We start from the raw sequence: 24862 nt of genomic DNA, 5'->3' as shown, positions 1-24862 counted from the left end.
GATGTCATTTATTAATATGCATTCGTGTCTAAATGACATATTGTCATGAACGGTAATAATTAATAAAGATTAGCTAGCCCAACATGAGTTAACCTGCTTCTTGCTGCTTCTCTTATTGATGAGTTTACACACTTGTTGCCTACTCATTCCCGACGCACACTGATGACGTCCCACCGCGACTACGGTGGCCTGCAGTATCTTATCATTACATCTCCCCCTTAACGTGGGTGAACTACACTTCTTAACCTGAGATACACATCTCATCATGTGAACAGTAATCGTGAACTTAACAGTCTTTAACTCTAGGACCCTGGGGTAGACTGCCCTCGGTCCACAGCAACGTAGGGATTATTCTTCCCTCGATAGTTGCTGTTCCTATGTGGATGTGTTGAACAGTCCTTGAGTGGTTGCTATATAACCTCAGCATCACCACATTGAGTGTCAACTCATATTTAAACAAATTTCTGCATTCCAATTCCCATCACATGTGGTCTAAATAAGTACTAATAACATACATTTAACATATTACCGAATGTCATATTAGTTTAACAGTCACAGTCTCATACTCGTTATTCTTTTACTTTAGCACACAAACTCTATAGAACAGAAGAAATGAAGTGTGAAGTGAAACTGCACTATGCAACTAGGCATCTCTATACCTATGTGACCTCCCGCCCCTCCCGCCCCCTGGATGTCACCAGCACTGCTCTGCGTGGAGTTGAAGGCTGTGAAGCACACCCCGCAGCTGGGTCTATTTGACTCTGATCGGAGGAATTGTCACTGTGTCCGGGACTGGCCACAGTCAGGGTACTGCTGGGCAGCTGCACTGGAGGACCCGCAGACTGCAGCTGCTTCTGGTCCGTTGGATTGACCGGCTCTGGGACAACCAGCAGATGTCTCCTGTTGCATCACATCACTGCCCCGTTTGCCATCTTCACCAAGTAAGACCGTGGCTCCTTACGCTTGCTAACGACCTTAGCAGAGGATTTCCAGCCATTATCACTGTCAAGTTTCACCCTGACGTCCTGCCCAGGGTGTAGGTCAGGAAGTGCTTGTGCAGAGTGACGACGATCATAGAAGAACTTGGAAGCCGTCTTGGTCTGGATGTCCTTTTCCTGGACTTGGTTCCTATCGACCGGAGTAACTTGCAGTCGTCCTTCAAGCGCAGGCAGAGTAGTACGGATGTCTCTGCCAGCCATGAGTAAAGCTGGGCTCACTCCAGTAGCGGCACTCAAGGTCGCCCTGAAGCACATGAGAGCTAGATATGGGTCAGGCTGCTTCAGGACATGCTTAGCAGTCTGAACGGCCCGCTCCACAGCACCATTCGCTTGGGGGTAATGAGGGCTAGTGGTTGTGTGTACAAACCCATACTTCTGACTGAAGTCTTGAAACTCTGCGGACGTGAACTGTGTGGCATTGTCGCTCACCAGCTCCAGCGGTATTCCCCATCTCACAAACATGCTTTTAAGCCTGTCAATAACTTGGCGGCTAGATGTTGTAGACAGGTGAGCTATTTCAATATCCCGAGAGTAGTAGTCAGTCACAATAAGATAATTCTTCCTCTCCAGCTCACACAAATCTGCAGCGATGCGCTGCCAGGGGCCACCCGGTAAAGGTGTTGTAAGGAGGGGTTCTCGCCTCTGAGTGGGCTTATTTTTAATGCAGAATTCACATTCGGACACGGTCCGTGTTATCTCTGAACTGATGCGCGGCCACCAAACTGACATCCTGGCCCGAGCTCGACACCTTGTCAGTCCTTGGTGTCCCTCATGCAGCTGTTTCAGCACGTAAGACCTTAGTGCAGCCGGAATGACAAGTCTGTCCTGGTATAACACTAACCCATCCGCTTCTGAGAGTTGTGCCCTTGCAGAGTAATATCCATGCAGAGACGGGAGCAGTGTTGCTCTCAGTGGCCATCCTTTCCTGATAAAACCCATGACCGTTTGCAGCTCCTTGTCATGCTACGTGGCTTCACGGATTTCATGAAGTTTTTGTGCTGACACTGGTGTGTTGGCTACTACTGACTCGACATATGCTTGTACCTCGTGGTCGGTACTCCCTTCACCCATCTCCTGTAACGGAGAGCTTCTGGAGAGGGCATCAGCGACGACCAGCTGTTTCCCAGGAACATGCTCGGCGACCACATGGAACCTTAAAAGGCGCATAAGGAGTCTTTGGCACCTTGGAGGGGTTTTGTCTAAGTCGTATGTGTTTATAAGGGGCACCAGTGGTTTGTGGTCAGTTTGTAGACGGAAACTGTCCATGCCCTGCACATAACGTGTGAACCGTTCACATGCCCACACGCCCGCCAAACACTCTTTCTCTATCTGAGAGTATCTCTTCTCAGAGTCAGACAGCGTGCGAGAGCAGAATGCCACTGGCTTTAACTCGCCCTCATGTTGCTGTAATAATGCAGCTCCTAAGCCATAGCTACTTGCATCTGCGCTTATCACAGTTTTCCGGTTGGCATCGTAATACGCCAGTGCAGGAGCTGACACAAGCATTGCTTTAACTTTGTTAAACGCCTGTTCTTGCACTTCGCCCCAAACCCACTCACTTTCTCTCCTGAGCAGGCCAGAAATAGGATGCAGCCTCGTGGAGAGGTCTGGCAGGAACTTCCCGACATAGTTAACAAGGCCAAGAACCTGACGGAGCTCCTCAACGTTGGTGGGGCTTGGCATTTGCGTGATAGCTTTCACTTTGTTAGGGTCAGGTTTCATGCCCTCTGCACTAATGACATGTCCAAAGTACTGTATTTCCGACTTGCCAAAATGGCACTTGGCTTTATTGAGCTTCAAGCCACTGTCTCTTATTGTCCTCAGAACAGCATTTAGGCGGGTGTCATGTTCCTCCCTGGTCCCTCCAAAAATCTGTATGTCTTCCATCACCACGACAACCCCCTCGTGGCCCTTTAGCAGTGTAGTCATCTGTGTTTGGAAGATTTCTGGGGCCGAAGTTATCCCAAATGGCAGCCGCCGGAAACAGAATCTGCCTATAGGTGTTATGAATTTCTGGCTGCTAGTGTCCAGGGGAATCTGCCAGAATCCGCATGAAGCATCCAGAGTAGAAAAGACCTTAGCTCCAGCCAGCTTTGGAGCAACATCTTCCAACGTTGGCAGGATGAATCTCTCCCGCTTAACTGCCTTGTTCAGTCGTTTGAGATCCACACACACCCGAACCTGGTCTTTGTTCCTCTTTTCCACAGGAACCATCAGGGCGCACCAATCTGTGGGCTCCGTGACCTCCTCTATTATGCCCAAGGCTAGCATGCGCTGCAGTTCCGTTTCGACTTTCGACAGAAGGGGAAAGGGGATACGCCGTGGCGTCGACAGAGTGTATGGCTCAGCATCGGCTTTCAGTTCAATTTTGACAGGGTCACATTTGAGCAGACCAATGTCCCCAAACACATCGCCAAGCATGACTGTGTCGATGCCATCAACTCTCATTACCAGTCCCATCCTCTTGGCAACACTCCGCCCCAGCAGGTTGTGAGAGTATGGGCCCCTTATGACAGTTACCCATTAGCGGTATTTCTGCCCCTTGTACTGACTTGTGGCCAGGAACTTACCTATACTCTTCACTTTACCACCTGGACTGGTGATGTTAGGTTTTCCTCTTACAGTGACCAGTCTTGAGCTCTGTGGCAGTCTGTGAAACGCGGTCTCTGACATTACCGTGATGTCTGCCCCTGTGTCAATCTTAAATTCCACTGTGCTGCCGTTCACAGGTAAATCCACCAGCCACTCATTTTCAGAATCTGGTTGCTCAATTATATCTGGTGTAGCTTTAGGTACTGCTCCAAGGAAAAATGTGTCCCCTCTGTCTGTTGTGGAATCTGACTCTAGTGCAACCTCTTTTAGCATTTTAGTATGACAAGCTGCTTCAAAATGTCCCAAATTATTGCATTTTCTGCATCTTTTGTTCTTAGCTGGGCAGGGATGTGTTTTCCCATGGTTCCTGTTGCAGCGTAAACAGGCAACTGCTTGCTTTGACTCACCATGTTCCTGCTTTCTCCGCCATTGTCCGTCACTGGTGCCCATTTTAGCATGGAATTGCCGTCTGCTTTGTCTCACAGCGTCCACTGCACAGTCCGTGCGCAAACTCACGTTCTGCTCTTTGATCTGTTTGCTCTGGCGGGCTACCTGAATAGCTCTCTCCAGTTTGAGATCTGGCTCAAGTTGTAACTTTTGAGAAACATCATTGTCCGATATGCCAATGACAATTCTGTCTCGAATTTGTTCATCTTTAGTCTCCTTGAACTCACAGTATTGTGCTAGCTCGTACAAGCTTCTGACAAAGGCTTCAACGGTCTCTCCGGGCTTCTGTACCCGCTTATGAAAGCATGCTCTGTCGTGGATCACGTTGCGCTTAGGGACAAAATGGTTGTTGAACTTGTCCATTACCGTGATATAGTCGAGCGCTGGATTAATCCTTTCCGTGTCGCTGTCCGAGTGCTCGTCCTCATTGAACACAAAAGAGTCGTAGATTGCCTCTGCCTCCCTTCCCATGGCATAGAGAAGCGTGTTGACCTACACTTCCCCGCTGTCCCTGTCCAGCTTCGACGGCACCCGAAAGCGATCGAAGCGACGGCGCCACATCGGCCAGTCCGCTGGGCGGGTGAAGTCAAACGGTTCTGGTGGTCCGAGCTTTGCCATTACAGCTTTGTAGGCGTCCAGTCAACCACTTCTGACACCATGTCATGAACGGTAATAATTAATAAAGATTAGCTAGCCCAACATGAGTTAACCTGCTTCTTTATTGATGAGCTTACACACTTCATCATTACACATATAAACATATTTTCCTATTCTATTTTGCCTGGAAACGCTTCCAACACGCTCGCTCGCGAAAAATAGGCGTTGCTTCTATTTCTAGCAGGCATGCGTCTCAGGACGCGCGTCTCACGCCGGCAGTGTGTAAGCTCTAACCTGTTAACATGGGAGCCGAAATATAAACGGACACGCTCGCGCGACGCGTGCAGTGTGTAACCGGTCTAAGGTGCTCCCGGACTTTTTTAGGAGCTTACCAGCATGCTTTATGCTTTACAAAGCTGAAATACAGAATGAGGAATCTAAACAAACAGCATCAGAATAGCACTTAAAGGTAACATACAAGGAGAAGATTCAAAGTGTTTTGCATGCCAGTGTTCACATTTTCCTCGCAACATGTGAATGCTGGCAAGAAATCGTTATTCACTCTTTTTACTCTATTGAAACTATACTAATAAACTATCAAGGCCCAATTTACTTAGCTCTCTTTGCAGTATGTCAGTTCATAGCCACTGTTCAAATCTAGTTTTCTGCCTCCCTGCCTTAACTCCCTCCCTTGCCTGAATGTAATTAAGCTGTAAATCTCCCATGTAATACTCTTCGTTTCACACCTGTACTTAGCCAGATTTATGCCCTTTTTGTTACTGAAGCGGCACATAATTAATAGATATGATGTGCATGGAAACTTGCAATTAAAATTATCCTGTACTGTAGTGTAGCTAACAAGCTTCTATTATCAGATTGTGGGAAACCCATCCTTTCAGGTCTGTGAGCACACATCAGTGACACGGAATGTGCTGTATATACATCCTGAGGCTCAGTTTGTTTTAGTTGGAAGTGACAATTGCTAATTTTTGAAAAAACTATATGGAAAAAAAAAAGTGCATTCATAGAGGATCCCATGACTCATAGTAAGAATGTTTAAGATAAAATGTATGCTGGCTGTGTCGTTGGTAAGTAATTGATTAGTAACTAGGTGTGTAAACTGTGGACTTAGACACATTAATACTTCAGTTTCTGAAGTAAAATTGCCACATTTTTATAATTGATGTGGAAGGCCCACATAGCTGCTTTTATATGTAAAACAACATTTTTAAAGACCTGTTGACGTGCACCTCATGCTCTCTCACTTGATAGAACACACAAAAACACACAATCACACACTCATGCTCTTTCACATGTGGTTTTAATAGCAGCAATTTTGTTCAAGGATGATGACAACACGCTGTATTAATTATGTGCGAAGGAAATCTTTCTCTCACACTTTCTTTAGCTCAATTAACAGCTTCTGCATATCACACACCTTGTGCCGTTACCACCGACGGTGTACTTATGTGTGCACTTGTGTATGTGTGTGTTTCCCTGCCATGCTTGTGTTTGTGTGTATTGGGCTGGGTATATGTGTGTGTTTACCCATGCCTGTCTGGTATGTATGTATGTACGTGCGTTTGTGTGTTTGTCTATATTAGAGTCGTCAGCTGGAGTCGGAGACGGGGACGACGGAGGAGCACAGTCTGAACAAGGAGGCGAGGAAATGGGCAACCAGAGTGGCCAGAGAACACAAGAATATCATCCATTACAAGAGAGTAAGATGGACACACGCTCACATTCGTCACATATAGCCATTTTAGACAATACCAAACAATATGTTTAGCACACATTCACACATTGTTACATTAAACTTATGTGTTTCTGTGTGGGGGTTTTTAGCGTCTGGAGGAGTGCGAGAACCATGGATTGCCCCCCACCGAGCAGGGCAGACTAGATCTGGAGTTGAAGATAGAAGACACCAAAGAAAACATACGCAAAGCTGAGGTATGTGTTCACATTGGGAACAGAGAGAATAAATGTTCCCTTTGCATTTAAACTGGAACCTCTCTGTGTTAAATTTGCATTTTTTCCCTATGTTCTTATGGGTTTCGTCTGGGTGCTCCATGGAGAACGGATGGATAGAGGTTTCCTCTATCTGAAATTTAATAAAAAGAATGATTATTCTACAACAAACCTTGAATAAACAAACTTGAGTAAAAGTAGTAAACCTCTATATATGGGTGCCCGCTCCATCAGGTGAGCTAACCAGGGGCCCAGAATGGTGTGTTTAAGGGAAAAAAGGGGAGTGTGTATTTTTCCCTAAAAAAAACACTGTAAAATTTGTGGTACAGATTGACGCAGAAGTAGTAAATGTTGCATATCGACTTAGACTCACTTCCTGCCGTGACATCAATGCAGCATTAGTCTTGAAATCAAGCGCTCTGTTTCAGTGGCAACATACAATTCAATTCTGACTCATATTTCCTCTAACCAGTGTTTGGGCTGAGTGACTAATTATTTGGTAAATATTTTGAATTCAAACAATGGCAGTTAGCATTCAGTCTGCCGATCTGAACAGCTGACGCAGCAGGGTGCTATAACCATCAACAAACATGGCCCGTGATCGATCAGTACACCTTTCACATCGCAGGAGATGTCAAATCATTCAAGTTATTCGACCATTGTTATCCACAAAGCCCAGTTATCCCCACAGCTCTGATATCATCTAGAGATCTGACCTATGAGAGACTACCTAACCCTAACCCAGATTTATTGTTCTTTTGGCTTTTTCTTCAATTCCTCTGTCTTTCACCTCCGCTTCTGCCTCCTTTTCTTTCTCATCTTATGTTCACACTCCCTCTCTTGTCTTTCTACACCACTCAGCCTTTCCACTTGCAGAGATATCTATCATTTATGTATTGGTTTTCACAGATTCAACCTGTCACAGTATGAATGAGGTCACTGCATCATCTGTCAACTCCATTTGGCTTTTCATCTCTGTTTTTCAATTTCACCACTTACTTCACTTCACTACATTGTTCTTTCTTTCCCTGCTACCTCTTTGCCTCCATACTGCTTTCTGATCAGGCTTTTACATATCTGGCACCCTCTGCTGTCAGGTTTATAAAAAACATTTCATTTCTGATCTTACCTCTACGTGCGATCACTTTTCACTACTTTTCTTTATCCCTTAAGGTGGTTTTGCACATTATTGGTATGTAAAGGTACTGCTCTTATTGATAGATATACTACCTTTTGCTAGGTATTTAAGTTGACCGTACACTGCAAGAATATTTGAGCAACACTATAAGTAGCATGTGATCTAACTTTCTACAATATAATAGTAATAGTCTTTTTATCACAAAGTGCAAACATGCAACAACACTACATCTTTCCTACCCAACCCTCTCTCTCTCTTCCTCTCTCTCTCTTCCTCTCTGTTTCTGTCTCTCTCTCTTCTGTCACTCACACTGTCTGTCTGCTATGCTTTGCTCTTCCAGGCCAGCATTACCTTGTGTAAGGTGATGAATATTTTATGAGATAATTTGGTACAAATGGCTTCAGCACAGAGCTCTTATCACAGAAATATAAAGGGAGTGAAAGCGCTACAAAAGACATTACACAGGTTTGATTACAGCATTATCTGGATAGCGATTGCTTCATTCTTTCCTTTTTCATGAAATCTTGTCACCATCATCCCATCAAACATGTTGCAGTGGGCTTTTCTGACCCTTATAAGCAATAACATGAAGAAATGTATAAATAATTACAGTGAATTTGGGAATTAAAATATATTGTTGAAGCATCTGTACTCAGTGGAGAAATGCTCATTGGTGTTTCAGAAGCATTATGTCTGTAATGCCAGTAGGAAAGACTGATAGCATAACTGGTCTCACTACCTGTCCTCATGAACTAATGATTCATAAATTGCCTAATTTGCTTGTGATAAAATCTGGCTTTGATGGCCATCTGAGTTTCAAAATCAATGTTTGTAGTCGATGCAGTCTGTGCTTAAAATGTGACTGTTTACTGCATGTCAATCTGTGGGGGAATCTGTGAGAAAGATACAATGTTTAGAGACTTTATAGGTTTTATTTATTGTCTTGTCCCATAATTATTATTTTTTTTTACCTCAATATTTTATTGAAAACACGCCTTGATTCATATACAACTTTTAAAGGCTTGCAGACCTATTTATTAGCCATGACTATTTTAAGAATATGTTTAAAAGCCAGAGAGCTTGTTGCCTTTATGGAGAAAACTAGACACATTAGTATGTTGGATTGAGTAGTGTTCATATCATTATGGGGGAAGAGTAAGGTGGAATTTAAGTTCTTGTAATATGGTCACAAAAGACTAAAATTCAAATGTCTCCCCTGTTCTAAATGTACAAATTAGGGAAGGGAGCGAAAGACTAAAAGAAAGAAAACAGTGTAAATGCTTTATGCCTTTGAACCTATCCTGCAGTGTTCTACAGTACACTCCTCAATCTACAGTACACTCCTCAATCTTCAGAAGATCCTCTTTTTCTCCTCTCTGAATGGAATCAATAAACATCGAAAGAAACTGTAGAGTTATGTATTCTGTGCTCTCTGCAAACATCTGATTTCATGGCCTCTGGCTGAGTGCTTGATAAAAGACTCTGGATACTGGAACTAGAGGCGGTGCATGTCTTTCCCTGAAATTACTAGAATAGCTATTACCCTAACCAAATTAATCAGCATGATTAAGTTATACATGCTGTGATAAAAGTCAAGTGAATATTTTTCAGAACATATCATTTTATATATTCTTATATAAATTATATATAATGACAGTGTGCCCCAGGCTAGCTGTGTGTACTGTAGTGGAGCTTTCTTTATTAATAGAACAACATGCTTCAGAGATGGAGGGAAATCAAGGATAAAGTGATACACATGATATTCTCAGAGGGTGTGTGAAGGAAGGTGTTTATATTTTTTATATATATATATATATATATATATATATATATATATATATATATATATATATATATATATAACATTTTATGAAAATTAAGGACCATCCAGAATTACCTTTAGTCAATACAGATTATTGTATTGTATTCTTCTCACAGACAAATCTATGCAATTACGCTTTCTACCAACGGGCGAATACAAAAATAGATCTATTATCTTTTATATACACTATCTTGCATGTTTGTTTTTGTCTTTTCTCTCTTGTAGCATACTTTGAAATAAAGCAGACGTTCCATCTGAAATTCCCCTCATTGATATTAGATGATAATTTACCTCTTCTCTGCTATTTTCCTCTTTCTAAGGAGTTCTTAGAGGATGGGAGAGTGAGAGCAGTTGAGGAAAGATTCTGTCTCCATACTAATGAGCTGTTGAAGGCTGTTCTCAAACTGGCTCCACCAGCCAATCTGGCCTCATTAACACGTGGCATCAAAATGCTTCAGACAGAAGATGCGTCAAGACAGAGACAAGATTGTGCTTTCCAGCACAAGCATACAAAACTAATAAGGATTGATAAATTGATTGGAAATATCTACTCATATACTAGGCACACCTTTGGTAATAAGAGCATAGACACAATCGTAGGGGCGTGTTCAAGTGTAGCATATCTTTGGTTATTAAAATAGTGCACATATCATATCGGTAGAAACACAAGACCAGTTAGTTTCCTCAGTATGTAGCTTCTTAAAATTTGTCATTTCAAATCTTCACTGTGTCATTGCTTTTCTCAACAAGTTCAGCTGTTGTCATCTTTTTCAGCTCTGCAGAATTCATATTTTATGTCTGCTTCCATGTGAGTCATTGTAAAACCAAATGTAATATAAAAAAGGTGGTCCCATGATTTAGAATAGCTCAATATTAGTTATAGCCACACAGCTGAGTTTTCCTGCAGTAGTTCGCTGCCTGTCTATCTCTCCATCTATATTTCCGTCTACCTTTCTGTCTGTTTTATTGATTAGAGCTGCCGGACTGTGTGTCGGTCTGAGGTTGTACAATCTATCCACCAGTGATTGGTACTCACACCACTGGCGTCTTATTCTATTGACTTCAACTACTGCTGCACAGATGGCTGAACATGTATAGGCCATTGTTTTAACTTTTCTCCCCTTAAGTCTGCTATGTTTATGGTCCAACAGCAACCTTTAGCATTTGTTGGGCGCTGCTAATGGAAAGAAAAAAAATGGATGCACTTAAGGGGCTCAGGTCTTTATTGATCAAAGCCGGGAAGTCTGTCTTGATAGTGTGTTTCTGACTGCACGTCTCTGTGGGAAGGAGCTATTAGCTATCAATCTGCTCTGTCAGCATCGGTGAGAAAGGAAAGACGTGGGTAATGAGAGAGGAAATTGATGAAAACTGTGATAGAAAGCAGGAAAAAAAAGAGAGGATCAGAGATGAAAGAGAGTTGAGGAGGCGAGGCAGAATCAATGTAAATCTCAGGGGGTTCCTACTGGTGGTTATAGCCTGATCATATTGTCTCATTAGGAAATAACACAGCACGTGTCCAGTGTTCACAGCTCATTAAAAGAACGTGCAGCCATTTTTGATGATTTGCCATTTATGAGACTACACGGCACATTTTGAAGCGCAAATCCAGTTCATATCCTCTCTGTCACTGAACTGTGTGGCATGTGATGTAATACAGCTGAAAGGAAAAAATAATATTTGATTGCTACGAGGTTCAACTTCAAATCATTTAAAAAAATATTGCTGTGTGCATTGAGGTGTATCATGACTACAGACCAGAGATCATGGATTAACAACCAATTATATATGAGAAATGGCTCCTATCTCAGTGCTAACTGTATACAGTAATGTTTGCTATAAGTCATTATATTGTTATTGCCTTGTATTTGTTTTGTTTCAGCATCATGGCTAAAAACAGAAAGAGGTTGCCATTAACGACTGAATATAAAGCAGAGGGTGTGGCACTTTTGCAACCTGTAGACCAAATGTAGTCCTAGTAATGATGTCTGTGTGGTGTAAGCAGCCTGCTGGTAATCTTGACCCACAGTGAAACGTTGTAGGATTTTACCTCTAATTAAAATTGCAATTATTTTTTATTTGTACGACCGCTTATTTTAGCTGTGTCCATCATTCCTATCAGTCATTATAACATTACTTAGCAGGCTAACTTTAGTGATATGGGCTCACAGTTAGTGTCACAGTGTCTATAATTAGGCCAATGAAACATGTTTTTCAAGACTAATGCAAGTGAAACTGTTTAAGCCAGTGATATATTTAATGTTCCTAACATACCTAACACCTCTCTCTAAAGACAATAAAGTTAAAAGCTGAGGCTCGATTGGACCTTCTGCGGCAAGTGGGGGTTGCTGTGGATACCTGGCTGAAGAGCGCCATGAACCAGGTAGGTTTTATATAGTGTGTGTGTGTGTGTGTGTGTGTGTGTGTGTGTGTGTGTGTGTGTGTGTGTGTGTGTGTGTGTGTGTGTGTGTGTGTGTGTGTGTGTGTGTGTGTGTGTGTGTGTGCGTGCGTGCGTGTGCGTGTGCGTGATATGTGTATAAATCCCCCTGCTCTCTCTGTGCATGGTGTAGGTGATGGAGGAGCTGGAGAATGAACGTTGGGCCAACTACACTTCCCACGATCCCTCACTGTCGGTGAGACACCTCCCCTCGTATGTTGGTGTTTTCTCGCCAAGCCAGAAAACTTGTTCTGTTTTCACAAAAACAGAAAGGTTATTAATGAAATTTGAAACCATTGGAGGAATTAATGAACAACAGAACTGATGACATAACATGAACCTTAATGTGACTACCAGTATGCCAACACATACTGTAAATAAATACAGTACATACATACATGATTCTTTTTTATCAGCAATTCTCAAAGTCGCAACAGTTTTTGACTTGGCTGGAAAGTGCAAATCTCACACCTACAAATCCAAAGTAGAAGAGTACCGTTTTACTACACAACATAGTTCGTAGCTGATTTGTGTCACATGCATGGTGCCTCTTTTACCCACTTCAAATGAACACCACAAGACCACTGAAATGTGTCAATGTATGTAAGTCATATATCTACCATCCTCTCATTTACCTTCCGAACTCCAAGGCACTGACTCATAATCTAAGGCTTTTCAATCTTTATTATTTCATTAGAAGTCAAAACCACCCAACTAGAATAGTTCTCTTGACAAATCACTTCCTGAATGATGTAAATTGCAAGATAATTGCCATAAGCCCTGCTGCCTAATCAACTGTCACGCCAGTTACAGCCTCTTAAAATGCCCCACTTCCCCATTGCAACACTAGTAGTCCTCACACAACTGGCAGTTTTAATTTAATGACCCCCAGGCTTTATTGGCATGAATACAGATTTTTTTTATCACCTCGTTGAATTGTGAGCAAGTGTACATACTCAGGGAATCAGCAGTTCAGGAAAGGAATCCACCTCCTACCCTATACAGCATTCCACTGCAAACAAATAGTTTTAAATTATGGGAAATACACTTATTTGCTTTCGTGGTGAGAGTTAAATTAGAAGATTGATACCACTCTAATATCTGCTCGCTAAATATGTAGCTAAAGCTGAGAGCTGCTTAGCTTCACACAAAGACTAGAAACAGGGGTAAACAGCTAGCCTGGCTCTGTACAAAGGTAAAAGAAAATCCGCTACCAGTACATGTTTTGTATGCATTTAACCAACAAGATATTATTTTATTTAGTGAGCTTTAGAGGTGATTGGGTTACCTTTGGACATAACCAGGCTGGTTTCCCACTGCTTCCAGTCAACTTAATGTAGCTTTTAATTACGGTATATACAATCAATACTGCAGCCATATACGTATGCTGTGTCCTCCGTGTGTGTGTGTGTGTGTGTGTGTGTGTGTGTGTGTGTGTGTGTGTGTGTGTGTGTGTGTGTGTGTGTGTGTGTGTGTGTGTGTGTGTGGATATTTATGTGCATTTATGTTTGTGCATTTGTGTCTGCTATTTCTGGCTCTCCACTGGGTATATGTGAGGGGAGGAGAGTGTATGTACGCCGGACTAGGAGTGTAATCCCACACGGGACTTTGTGTTGGAGACGCCTGTGTGTATGTGTGTGTGTGTCTGTGTCTGTGTGTCTGTGTGTGTCTGTCAACAAGACTAAACATAGTCGGTCTGCTGCATTGAAAGCACTTGACATTCTGCTCACATGATATTGCAGCTCGCATTTAACACCAGAGAGAAAGATAGAGAGATAGTGTGAGAAAGTGAGAGAAAGTCTGGGGAATGAGGGCAATCTAGGAAGAGAGAAATGGATAGAAAGAATGATGGAAGGAGTTGTGCAGTGAAAGGAGTGTTGGAGTGACAATTAGTGAAGGAGAAGAGAAGAAGGAGGGGGAGTTAGCTGAGAAAAATGAGGTGGTGTGATGAGGAGGTGAGGAGGGAGTAGAGTCAGAGTGATAATGTTGAAGTAAAATTGGATGCAGAGGTGAGAGACGGAGGATTGTGAAAAACAGCATAGAGCATAGAAGAGCATACTGTAAGGCCGCAGTATACTGTAAAAAACAATTACTTGCACAGACAAAATGGTGACCGAAACAAAGAACTGTGTTTAGACATTTCCAAATACTCAATTATCTGCAAGTAGTTATGTAGCGATGTGTGAATTTTTGCATTTTATTTATGAGTCCTTGTTTTTAAAAGTTGCCAATTTCCCCTCGCCCTATTTATAAGATAAATCATTTGGAGGCTAGACTTGCTGAAAAGTCCTCCACCTGACATGGGTGTCATTAAAGGAACAGACCAGGAAGCACAGTGAGTATTCAGGCATTAGACCAGCAGTTTGTTGCAGTTGATTTTTTTTTTGTGGGAGTGTACTGGAGTTTTTAGAGACTCAGCGGCGAAGAAAGAGGGATTGTAATAACAAGGTGCAACAAGGGAAATGAAGAGAGAAAGATAAAGGAGAGGAAAACAGTAGGTGGGAGTGTTAACAGCAGTTTGCTGATTTGGGAGAGGTCAAAAAGTGGCCGAACGTCTGAGGGAGAAGGAAGGATGGATGGACTGTGAATAATAATTTGCAGAGGAGAGTGAAGAAAAACAATAAGATCAGAGAGCAGGCACTTCCCTCGACCCTTACTTCATTCCACTCAACTTTATTAATACAACTATGAAATACTGGAAGCCGTGAACCCTCAAGTCCCTCAGGCAGCCACTGCCTTCATTACAATATCACTTTCACAGTTATTACCTCCAGGAATCATAAAATAGTCCATTCATTGGTCTGCATCTTAGCTGTACATACACTGAGATGTATTTTTGGTGATATTTTTGGGAGGTTATTACTGACATACAGTACATGCTAGGCATTTTTCTTTAGGGATGAAATGGGCTTGCCACTGAGGCTGTGCAGTGTACTTTCAAACCAATGCAGTAAAGTGGATAAGAGTAACGTAACGCGACAAAAGTATCATGGAGCTTTGATAAGAGTGTGTTAATTTTTATAAGGAAACTCCTTAGGACTACACCTGTAGGTTATTATTTCACCTGTAGGTTATTATTTCCCAAGGGAATAGATTTGTATGTCCAGGAGATATACAGAACACACTGCAACTGTTTTGTTCTGTGCATTGGTGTAGAGTTTACTGTGTCAACAGAAATCTGATGACTACACACAATGACTTGGGAATGGATAAGCACACGCGCCCCACGCACACAAACACACACACACACACACACACACACACACACTGTTGTTATGGCCAGGTCAACTTGCTGTGTGTGATGGATCTTTCTACCAGCTAGATCACATGGCCTTCATATAAGCCAGTGAAATTCTCATGGAACAAAAGGGGGAGGGGCTGCATCATATGAAACATTAGTCCTTCCTCACCTGTCTCTAAAAGCTGTAGCACCCACATTACGCAGGACAGAGAAACCCAGGCAGGAAGCAAAGGTAAGCATTGCTATAGATTCAATTGTGACACTAGCAGAGAGAGTGCAAACACACAGGAAGAAGGGGAGAAGGTAACAAGTGAAAGCCTTTGTTAAATGGACAGACCTTGTAATCGGTGAAGTGTAGTGGTGGAGCTGTACATACCAGCCAACGCAGACAGAGATACTGCCATAACAAGTCACCTAGCTGGGCGTCACATCGGGACATGAGGAGTTAGATTCAGAAGGTCGTGTAAAAGTGAGTTTTTTATAATGCGTTGAACTGCATCTATCTAGCCAAACTTTAACGATTTAAAGAGGTATTATAAAGTATTTAGACAGGGTGTGTTCGTATTTGATCTGGAGTACTAGATACTTTTTTTTCCCTCTGGAGATTTGAAGGTGAATGGTGCTTTTTTTTTTATTCGGCGCCATTCACCTGTTTGTTAAGTTATCAGAGGTTTTGACTTTATCTGGCTGTTTTTGTGTGTTAAAGGGCACAGTGGATTTGGAACGTGAGGAGGGAGAAGAGTGTGAAGAAAACATGGAGGTTTTTGACGACAGCAGCTCCAGTCCTTCGGGAACCCTCCGAAACTACCCGCTAACCTGCAAAGTCCTGTACTCATACAAGGTATAAACCAACACAGAGTTTTCCTCTGCGGTTAAATGGCCACACACACAGTCAGGTGCATCCTATGACAAAGCAGAGTTGAATGTCAATGTTGCATATATAGGAAGTGTGAAATGCTGACGAATCTGCCATAAATAACCATTACCTTTTTTAAGCATTTTTTAAATGAATTAATGATGTCTCGACTTTCTCTGTCTTTAACTCTGTTGGTGTGCCTCTCCCGCAGGCCTCCCAGCCGGATGAGTTAACTATTGATGAACAGGAGATGCTGGAGGTCATTGAGGATGGAGACATGGAGGACTGGGTCAAGGTGCACACATATACACATGTTGCGGTCACACAGATGTGCCTTAGGGTTACAGTTACAACCACAGAAGCATTATCTCATAAGCTCTGTGTGTTGCGTTTGCCCTGTTTGGTTTCACAGCCTTGCATGGTGTCCTTGGTGCTCAATTTTCTCCTGCCATGCATGTTTTCATGTTACCGTTGTACATTGTTTCATAGTTTGTGTGTGTGTGTGTGTGTGTGTGTGTGTGTGTGTTTTTTCCAGGCTCGCAATAAGACAGGTCACGTGGGCTATGTCCCAGAGAAATACTTACAGTTTCCGACCTCCAACAGTCTGCTGAGCATGCTCCAGTCTCTGGCTACACTCGATGCTCGATCACACACCTCGTCCAATTCCACCGAGCCAGAGTTGCACTCCGGCTGCATCAATGGAGACACAAACAGTAAGTACACTGTAAACCCAATGATAGAAAATTATTCTTAAACTGCATGCCAGGAGTTTCAGTGAACAACTGTTGTACCAGTGTAAATTAATTGTTTTCTTCCCCTAATGAGATTATTATGCGCCACTGATTAAGGCATTTTTCTCTTTACTGCTCCACTGGACTTTAAATGTGAACAACACTCATTTTGCAAAGCAGTGTGCTATTAGAATAAGCAAGAGTGGGTTTGTCTACCTTTCCGGGTAAAACAAGTTAAAAGTATTGGTGTGGTTGCAGTAATAAACAGAAGTGTAAGTGCAAAACCTAAAGGCTATATGAGCCACCTTTCAGTAAAAAGTGTTGTAGGTCAGGTTCCACAAGCTTTGTCCCTCTGGATTTTTTTTCATCCATTTATATGTTGGCCATTGTTTTTTCACATAGACCATCAAATGAGATTTCTTGGCCGCTGCCATTCCTGTGACTCAGTGGAACAGAAACAAGAGCGAGACAGTTGTATAACATTGGTTATAAAGAGAACACCAGTGGTTGAAATTGCAGACCACTTTAATAAAATGGGTGAGAGCTGAGCTTTATCACAAACATGAACTATCTTTGTGCCCCCTCTCTCTTGTTTCTGCATCACTATTGGTTGCATCCACATACGCACTTTGGGTGTTGATGGCTTACATTTATTTTTTTATTTTATTTCTCATTTATTCTTCTTTCATAACCTGCTTTCTTTGCAAGTTTCTTTTTTCCTCCAACACTCTTTCGACGGTGTCAGCTCTACCTGAATACTTGGACCAGGCACATGGGAAAACTCTGTCACCTAATTATTAATAATTTCTGTCTTCTCTGACTCTCCCTCTCTCCAGCGGTGTGTACTTTTCTCTGTATGACAATGAGGGCCAGGCAGACAAGGAACTACATTTCCCCAAGTATAATTATTCCTTCTGTGTATTTTATTGCTCTCTCTCTCTCTTTGTCTTCCTTTCTCTCCGCAGTGATGTATGTCCGTGCACTTTATGATTATGACGGACAGGCGGACGAGGAACTCTCCTTTTCCGAGGGAGCGGTGATCCGCCTGTTGAGCCGCGACACTCAGACAGACGATGGCTTCTGGGAGGGGGAGCTCAACGGACGGGTGGGCGTCTTCCCATCCGTGCTGGTCGAAGATCTGACTGAGAATGGGGAGCCCAGTGGAGGAGGGCTGGGTGACATACAGGTATGATGATGCATGCAGACGGAGACATACTTCCACTTGAGTAACACACAGATATACAGCGCTTCAGTCTTGGGGAGCTGGAAATTTGGTCTTATCAGTCTTTCCTCCGTGCAGAAATACCAAGCATATACCGTCGCCTAGTGTGCCACTTTCCCCCCTCTCCCTCTCTCTTCCTGGCTGTTGTCCAGTAGATCAATCAGTAGGGCAGAGTTCACAAACAGTGGCTCAGAACTGATAAAAATCCTGCACTGCAATCACAGAAAGAGGTCTTATCTGTGGCACAGAGTGCTGCCCTATTAGAGGTTCAGCAACAGGAAGGAAACAGCCTCTCCCTTCCTAAAAGCCTGTAGACATAACACACACCACAACAACTCTTAGTGTCTAAGTCATATGTGGGGAAAGATTGGTAAAAAAATCTGAATCTTCCTGGTTGCTGCCACGGACACAGTTAAGTTGTATGTAGTGGCAGGTCAAACTAGTAAACCAGCAATATTTCTGTAAGGTATTCGTTACAGTATTCCTAGTGCTCCACCAAAGCTGCTCTAACCAATATTTTTGCATTAACATACATACAAATACAAACATACAAACCCCCAAAGAATCATCACCCGACTCTGCAGTTCCCTTCAGCTCTATGGAGAGTTAAGCATCTTTAGATTTGTTGTTTTGGTTTAACAGCCTCAACTTAACTGTTTTAGTTCACTCTCACCACTCTCATAGTGTTAGTTTTGGGTGCAAACAGCAGAGAGTGAGCCAGATAATTCCCTCAGGAGTTGGTGGAGACCAAAATCAGAGCAAAAAAAAAGAGTGAATATTGCACTTTCATTCATCAGGTGGACATAAACACGACTCCAAATACTGGCCACACGTTAGCCATATTAACTTTATGAGATGATGAAATGACCATGTTGTGTTTACAGCTCCACCATCAGGCCAAGGTTCAACTGAAATGTTGGCCTCTAATTAATTCTTGAGGTCAAGATGAGTCTAATTGTAGTCTCGTCAGTTCAGTCAATTCATTTGTCTTTTTTCAAAAACACCTTACATACAATGGTGGTCTGATCATCACTGTATGTAAAAGAAGGTGTTGTTTTGGATGTATTTATTGTGGCTTTATTCCAAACTGCGGTAATTTAATGGAGTTTACGTCAGTTAAGTGATGGTCCTTTTAGTACTATCAGTTTCATATAATTTGTGCTGTGATACAGAGTATTGAACTTATTTGTAGGATCACACGTGAGCAGCAAATTTCCAGTGATGTATTTCTCTATTTCTGTCCCTTTTTTCTAGATTTCTCCGTCTCTGAAGTTGCCATGTTCTCTGCCACCTCTCCCGCTGTATGAGCAACCTCCTATCAGCCCTTTCACCAGCCCAGAGACCTCCACCCCGCCTCCTCTCCCACGCTCACCCTCTACTGCACTCAACGGGGAGCACAAGCCTCCACCACCCGCCTCGTCACACAAGGCACCGCTTCCTACCCACAGTAAGACACACACACACACACACACACACACACACACACACACACACACACACACACACACAGAAAACATTTGTGTGTAGTTGAATTTATTCAGAAGAGGTCAATGCGGCTTTTTACTGTGAATTCTTCTGTGTACAAATCTCTCTCTCTCTCTCTCTCTCTCTCTCTCTCTTTCTTTCTCTCTCTCTGTAGATCAAAGCTCTGGCAAGAGTCCTGTGTCTCCAGGATTTCCTCAGCCACTGCGATTCACCCCTGAAGGAGGCCCAGGCAAACTACGACCGGTTAGTATACAACTTATTCAAGAAGTGTGTTTTGTGTGTAATGTTTTTTTACTTTACTGTGAATATTGTTCTTTGTCTTATGTGATAGTAAACTAAATATCTTTAGCCAAACAGAGAGCAATTCAAAAAGCCACCTTGGGCTTTAGGAAATTGTAATTTATATAGTTGTCTTACATTTTATAAACCAAACAGATTAATCAATAAGATCGAATGGAAGTCATCGATAGTTGCAGCCTTATATAACACAAAGTGTTGATTAAACTGCCTGTGAATTCCAATTATGATTTCCATTCAGAGTACTGTTTATTTTTAAAAAAGTTTCTAAAGTTAGAGAATAAATATTCTTTATTTTTTGGAGATAAACAATGTGTGTCCCACAGCAGGAAATTGACATTAAGCTGTTTGTCAAGTTAAGAAAAGTAGGCCATCTCCATCTCCTCACTTTGCCTTTTTTCTTAAACTTAATATATTATGTTTTCTTTCACCGCTGCAGGTGCGAGCTGCTCCTCCTCCACCCAAACAGCACCCCCGCCGACCGCAGGAGAAGAGCGACAAGACGGAGGAGGTGGAGATCACACTGGTGTGACATACAGACAAGCTGCCATGCGGTTATAGAGACAGAAAAATAAAAACAGATGAAAGACAGACGCATCCTACAGGCTGGGGAACTGAACTGCTCTGAACTGAAGTCAGCTTAAACAAAGTGATGTGAAGTAAACTGAACTGTACCACGTCTCTCCACATCTTCTCTCATCCTCAAGTTGAGGAGGAGAGCAAAGAGGGGGAGTCATGACAGAGTATCCAGTTGAATAATCTCCATATTAGCTTCCTTAATGAAGTGCAGCAGTAGCCGCCCCTACATCTCTCTGCCCTCCCCCGTCCTTCCATTCTTGCCTTAAAACTTTACCTCATCGGGCAGCAAACCAGAGCACACTGAAGAGGAGGAAGAATGTTTAGACATGGGGAGTGATAGGGAAAGTGAATGATGGGTTTGGCAAGTTTTCTTTCATTTTGTTACACTTACTTCAAAATATTGTAAAGCAGTTTATCTCTTTAAGTGAAGATCATTCTGATGAGAAAAAACTTTTTTTCACTCACTTGCTAACAAATAATAATAAAATGTGAAAACTTATGGAGCCCTGGAACTGAAGTTGTAGTTGTAGTAATTAAAGAGTCATAGGACAAGTCAAAAATATAACTTAATACAAAATTATATTGTTAATAAAAAAGGATTGTAAAAGGAAATGTACAGTATTACACTTATATATATTATATTTAATCCTTATTTTCCCCATCCAACATTTTTTTTCCTCAAATTGTCCTTGGGCATAAAACAGAATTAGAAAAATTGCTTATATTTTAAGCAAAGGAGAGGATTGTGTGGCTAGCTTGCTCAACTGACAACACTGGTAGCTAAATACTCCACCAGCCTTTTAAGCTAGCTACCTAGCTGAAGCTAACTGTCTTCATAAAACTACACCAGCCAGTGCATGTTATGTTAATTATCCATATACTGTACTGCATACTGCAGCAGCATCACTGTAAATTAACAGTAGTTAAAGCATTTTAATCAGCAAGCTAACACTAACAAAGATATCTAGCTAGAGCTTGGAACTTTTAAATTTGCTTTATTTCCCATTTTGAAAAACAAGACATTAAATCACACATTTACAAAATGTTGAAGATGACAAAATAAAGTCCAAGACTTTCCACTCTGGTCCTCGATAAAGACCAGAGAAATGCAAGATGAAGTTGAAGATAATGTCTCCTCCAAGTAGCGTAGCAAGTAGCTTGCTGGCTACAATGCTTCAGCTATTGTTAAAAATGTTCATACACTAATGCTAGGGCAGAATGCTGTACACTATATATATATATATATATTAGGTGCAGTAGCTGGTGTAGTTGTATGCCAAAAGTCAAATTCAGCTGGGTAGCTAGCAAAAAAAGGCTTGTGTTTATCCACCAGTGTTTTCAGGTAAGCTAGCTAACGTAACATTAGCCACATAGTCCTATATGGGAATAGATAAATGAGTAAATGTGTGCCAAGACCAAAAAATAGAAAAATAAATGAGTTGAAAAATAAAATTAGCAAGTGAAAGATAAATAGTAAATAAGAGTAGAATTAATTTATTTATGTTTTTGACTTATCTGATATCTTTTTACAATAGTTTAAGTGGCAGGGCTCTATAAAAAGTAAGCTTGATGAGAGTAAATAATCATAAAACTTGCCAAACGGGTCATGATTTGGACAGAGAAACTGGGTGGTGTGTGGACAAAGTGTTCCCCCCCGCCAGCCCTTCCCTTGCCATATATAGTCCTTATCATCATACGTATTCAATGTGTATTAGTACAGTACATTACTGTTGTCATAGGAATGTTATGCACAGCGTTTCATATAGACTAACTCAACTGATTGGAATACCATGTCTGATATGTAGTAGACGTTTTATCCTCATCTTATTCTGAAAGGGCATTGTAAATACGGTATAAAGGAGAGATGAAATAAGAGGAGGGAAGGAGGGGATGAAAGGACAAGAGGCAAAAAGGAGGCTGGATCCTCCTCTCTGCTCTTTTCTCCACCTCTCTTCACACACTTTCTTCGTCTCCCTCTTTTCTCTAATGTCTGTTCTGTCCATTGGCAGTCAGTGTGAATCGATGGCTATCATATACACACACATTCATTTACATTATATTACGCACACATTGCTATAGCTTCTCTCATTCTGTGACCCTCTGTGTGCTTATATCACTGATGGGTTCAGGAGGAGGCGCATGGTGCTTTCAAAGGCACTGACATTGTTGGTATTCACTATGTGGTAACTAAGAAACGTTTTATTTGAGATGATATCAACACTGATCATTTTGGGTCAGGAGTTTTTATTAATCACAGATTGAACTGTATAGCTTTTATCCCTACAGATCATATCTCTCACGTAAATTTAGTTAATTTATAACACTGATACCATAACATATATCCTTGTTTAGTTGAAACGCATTACATTCACAGGTATTATTTTTCTCTGTTGTCTTGCAAAGAAACTCCATCACATCACTAAGTGAGTGTTTTTTTAATACAGCAGAGAAAACATCCATAAAAAACAAATTAACCTTTAACATTTCCAATTTGATATCATCCTTAGCTTTTCCTTTAATTAACGGTGGTAGAAACAGACAACAAAAGAGATGTATAAAACAAATGCATCACGCTAAATGGACAGAACTAGCAAAGGACATTCATATGGAGCTAAGTACAATTATGTTTTTTTTTTTTTACTCAAAGTAAATAAATCTTTTCCCCTTAAATACCCTTCAAGCCTTTAAAACTCCTTGCCTAAAGGGCATCGTAGCACTTTTATTTATTTGTACCTTTCTTGGAAAGTAGCATGGCATCAGAATGGATAGAAAAGACTCTGATGAATCACTGCAGTTTAATACAGAAATCAGAGTTATTCTTTTCATTCGGATTATGTGGTGAATCTTCTTTATTTCAGTGTGACTGATTTTATTTTATTTTTTTTATTCTCCACTCTTCCAAAGAGATAGAGAGGTAATTGTGAGCAATGTAATTTGGTGTTTTCCTAAACTTATAAAAACAAAAAAACATGATCATAGTAAGGGATGTTTTAAATGAAGACTTGAGGAGAATGTGGTTTTATGGTCTTGAGATGGGCCAGGCTGTTTGCGTGTGTGATTGTTTAAAGGAGAGAGGATCAGATCTGTGTTGGACTCTGAAGATGTAAAGATGTGTCCCAGTTCCTTCCTCCGTATTTATTTTAAACTGGGTTTGATTTGACTGACTGTTTACATTTCAGAATAAAGTATCAAAGACGTCAATACGGATTTTAAATTTGCTTGATTTTTGAGTGTGGTGTTAATGGACAATATTGTTCCAGAAGAGGGAGCTCCTTACAGCTGGAAAAAAATAAATCTAATTGAGCCCTGTTGTGAGACAGCTCCAGATACAGATATTACAGAAGACTAAAATGAAAGTATTCAATCTGTGCTGCTTTCTCTTTGTTAAGAACATTATATGTCATACTCCAAAATGATAGTATCTTAGCACATTTCTTGTTGGTATGCAACTGTAATCATCTCTCTCTCTCTCTCTCTCTCTCTCATTTAAAATGGTTTTCAAACTTTTTTTTTGAAGTTTGTGGTTCATAGCAAGGTCCCACAGAACTTCCCACCATACATGCTCAATCAGTCTTTCTATCAAATGTAAAATGTGTGACTCTTTGTTGCCAGTTGCCACTTTGACCCGGATTATTTTCCTTTTTTAACAGTCCCTCTGGTCCACTACAGTGTTGAATTATTTGGTATGAGCCTGTTTTATTTTTTATTTTTTTTTAATGTATTATATAATTATTTTATATTTCATCCTTCGATTTGGAGCAGCTGCACAGCGGCTCTTATTAACGACGTGGTGGAACAACTGGCCTTCTCTCTCTTCACAGACTGTTGCCATGGTGACAATAATGAGAACAGGTGCAAAAGTCTTTCTGCATATTATTATTGGCTGTACAAAAAAAACAAAGTTTGTATTTATTGTGTACAAATGTTAATTAATAAAATAATTGAAAACTGTTTTGTGCTCATTTTTGTTTCTGATGTGTTTGGTTTGTGTGTGATCTTCTGCCTTCCTGCATGTCATTGTGTGTCTTTATGCACCTGTCCTACATAATATGAGTTTGTCTAACTGACTGTATGTTAGTAAGTGAATGTGTGTGCGTGTTGTATAGATGTTCCAGTCTCTAGAAGTGGGTGTGATCGTGATAACAGACTCTCTAAACACCCGAGGCAAGTTTCCTGACTGGAGCGGGAGGGAAAAGAGAAACAGAGCAGCAAAGCAGCAACCGTGAACTTTTTATTTGGGTCATCGAATATGTTGAGGGCAAATGTTTTCCCACCTTATTCTTCCTTTTTTTGTTAGCAATTTGCCATGCGCTCCAGAGGAAAACATATGGGCTGGTCTCCTTTAAAGTCAACCTGTGTGAAACTTTATCTGTGCTCCAACCCAGAGGGTATGTAGAAAAGCAAATCCTGTATGTATGTTTATGGGTTCTTTGGTCATGTTTTTTGAGTTGTTTT

At 41.4% G+C, this 24862-nt stretch overlaps 1 protein-coding gene across 2 annotated transcripts in view; it reads left to right on the top strand.

Moving 5' to 3' along the window:
• Positions 1–24358, top strand: part of fchsd2 (FCH and double SH3 domains 2) — a 76240-nt gene extending 51882 nt beyond the window's left edge. For both annotated transcript variants that reach the window (XM_028572603.1, XM_028572604.1), the window contains 11 exons: positions 6239–6355; positions 6480–6584; positions 11853–11942; positions 12130–12192; positions 15944–16078; positions 16305–16388; positions 16629–16806; positions 17790–18010; positions 19301–19493; positions 19686–19774; positions 20268–24358. In XM_028572603.1, the coding sequence (XP_028428404.1) occupies positions 6239–6355; positions 6480–6584; positions 11853–11942; positions 12130–12192; positions 15944–16078; positions 16305–16388; positions 16629–16806; positions 17790–18010; positions 19301–19493; positions 19686–19774; positions 20268–20360 (1368 nt within the window). In that variant the 3' untranslated portion in view covers positions 20361–24358. The remainder of the gene's footprint in view (positions 1–6238; positions 6356–6479; positions 6585–11852; positions 11943–12129; positions 12193–15943; positions 16079–16304; positions 16389–16628; positions 16807–17789; positions 18011–19300; positions 19494–19685; positions 19775–20267) is intronic.
• Positions 24359–24862: the final 504 nt, after the last annotated feature.

The sequence above is a fragment of the Perca flavescens genome, chromosome 3 (genome assembly GCF_004354835.1).
Source record: "Perca flavescens isolate YP-PL-M2 chromosome 3, PFLA_1.0, whole genome shotgun sequence".
Lineage (NCBI taxonomy): Eukaryota > Metazoa > Chordata > Actinopteri > Perciformes > Percidae > Perca > Perca flavescens.
The sequence above is the reverse complement of the archived record's forward strand: the minus strand, read 5'-3'. Positions and strand labels throughout refer to the sequence as shown.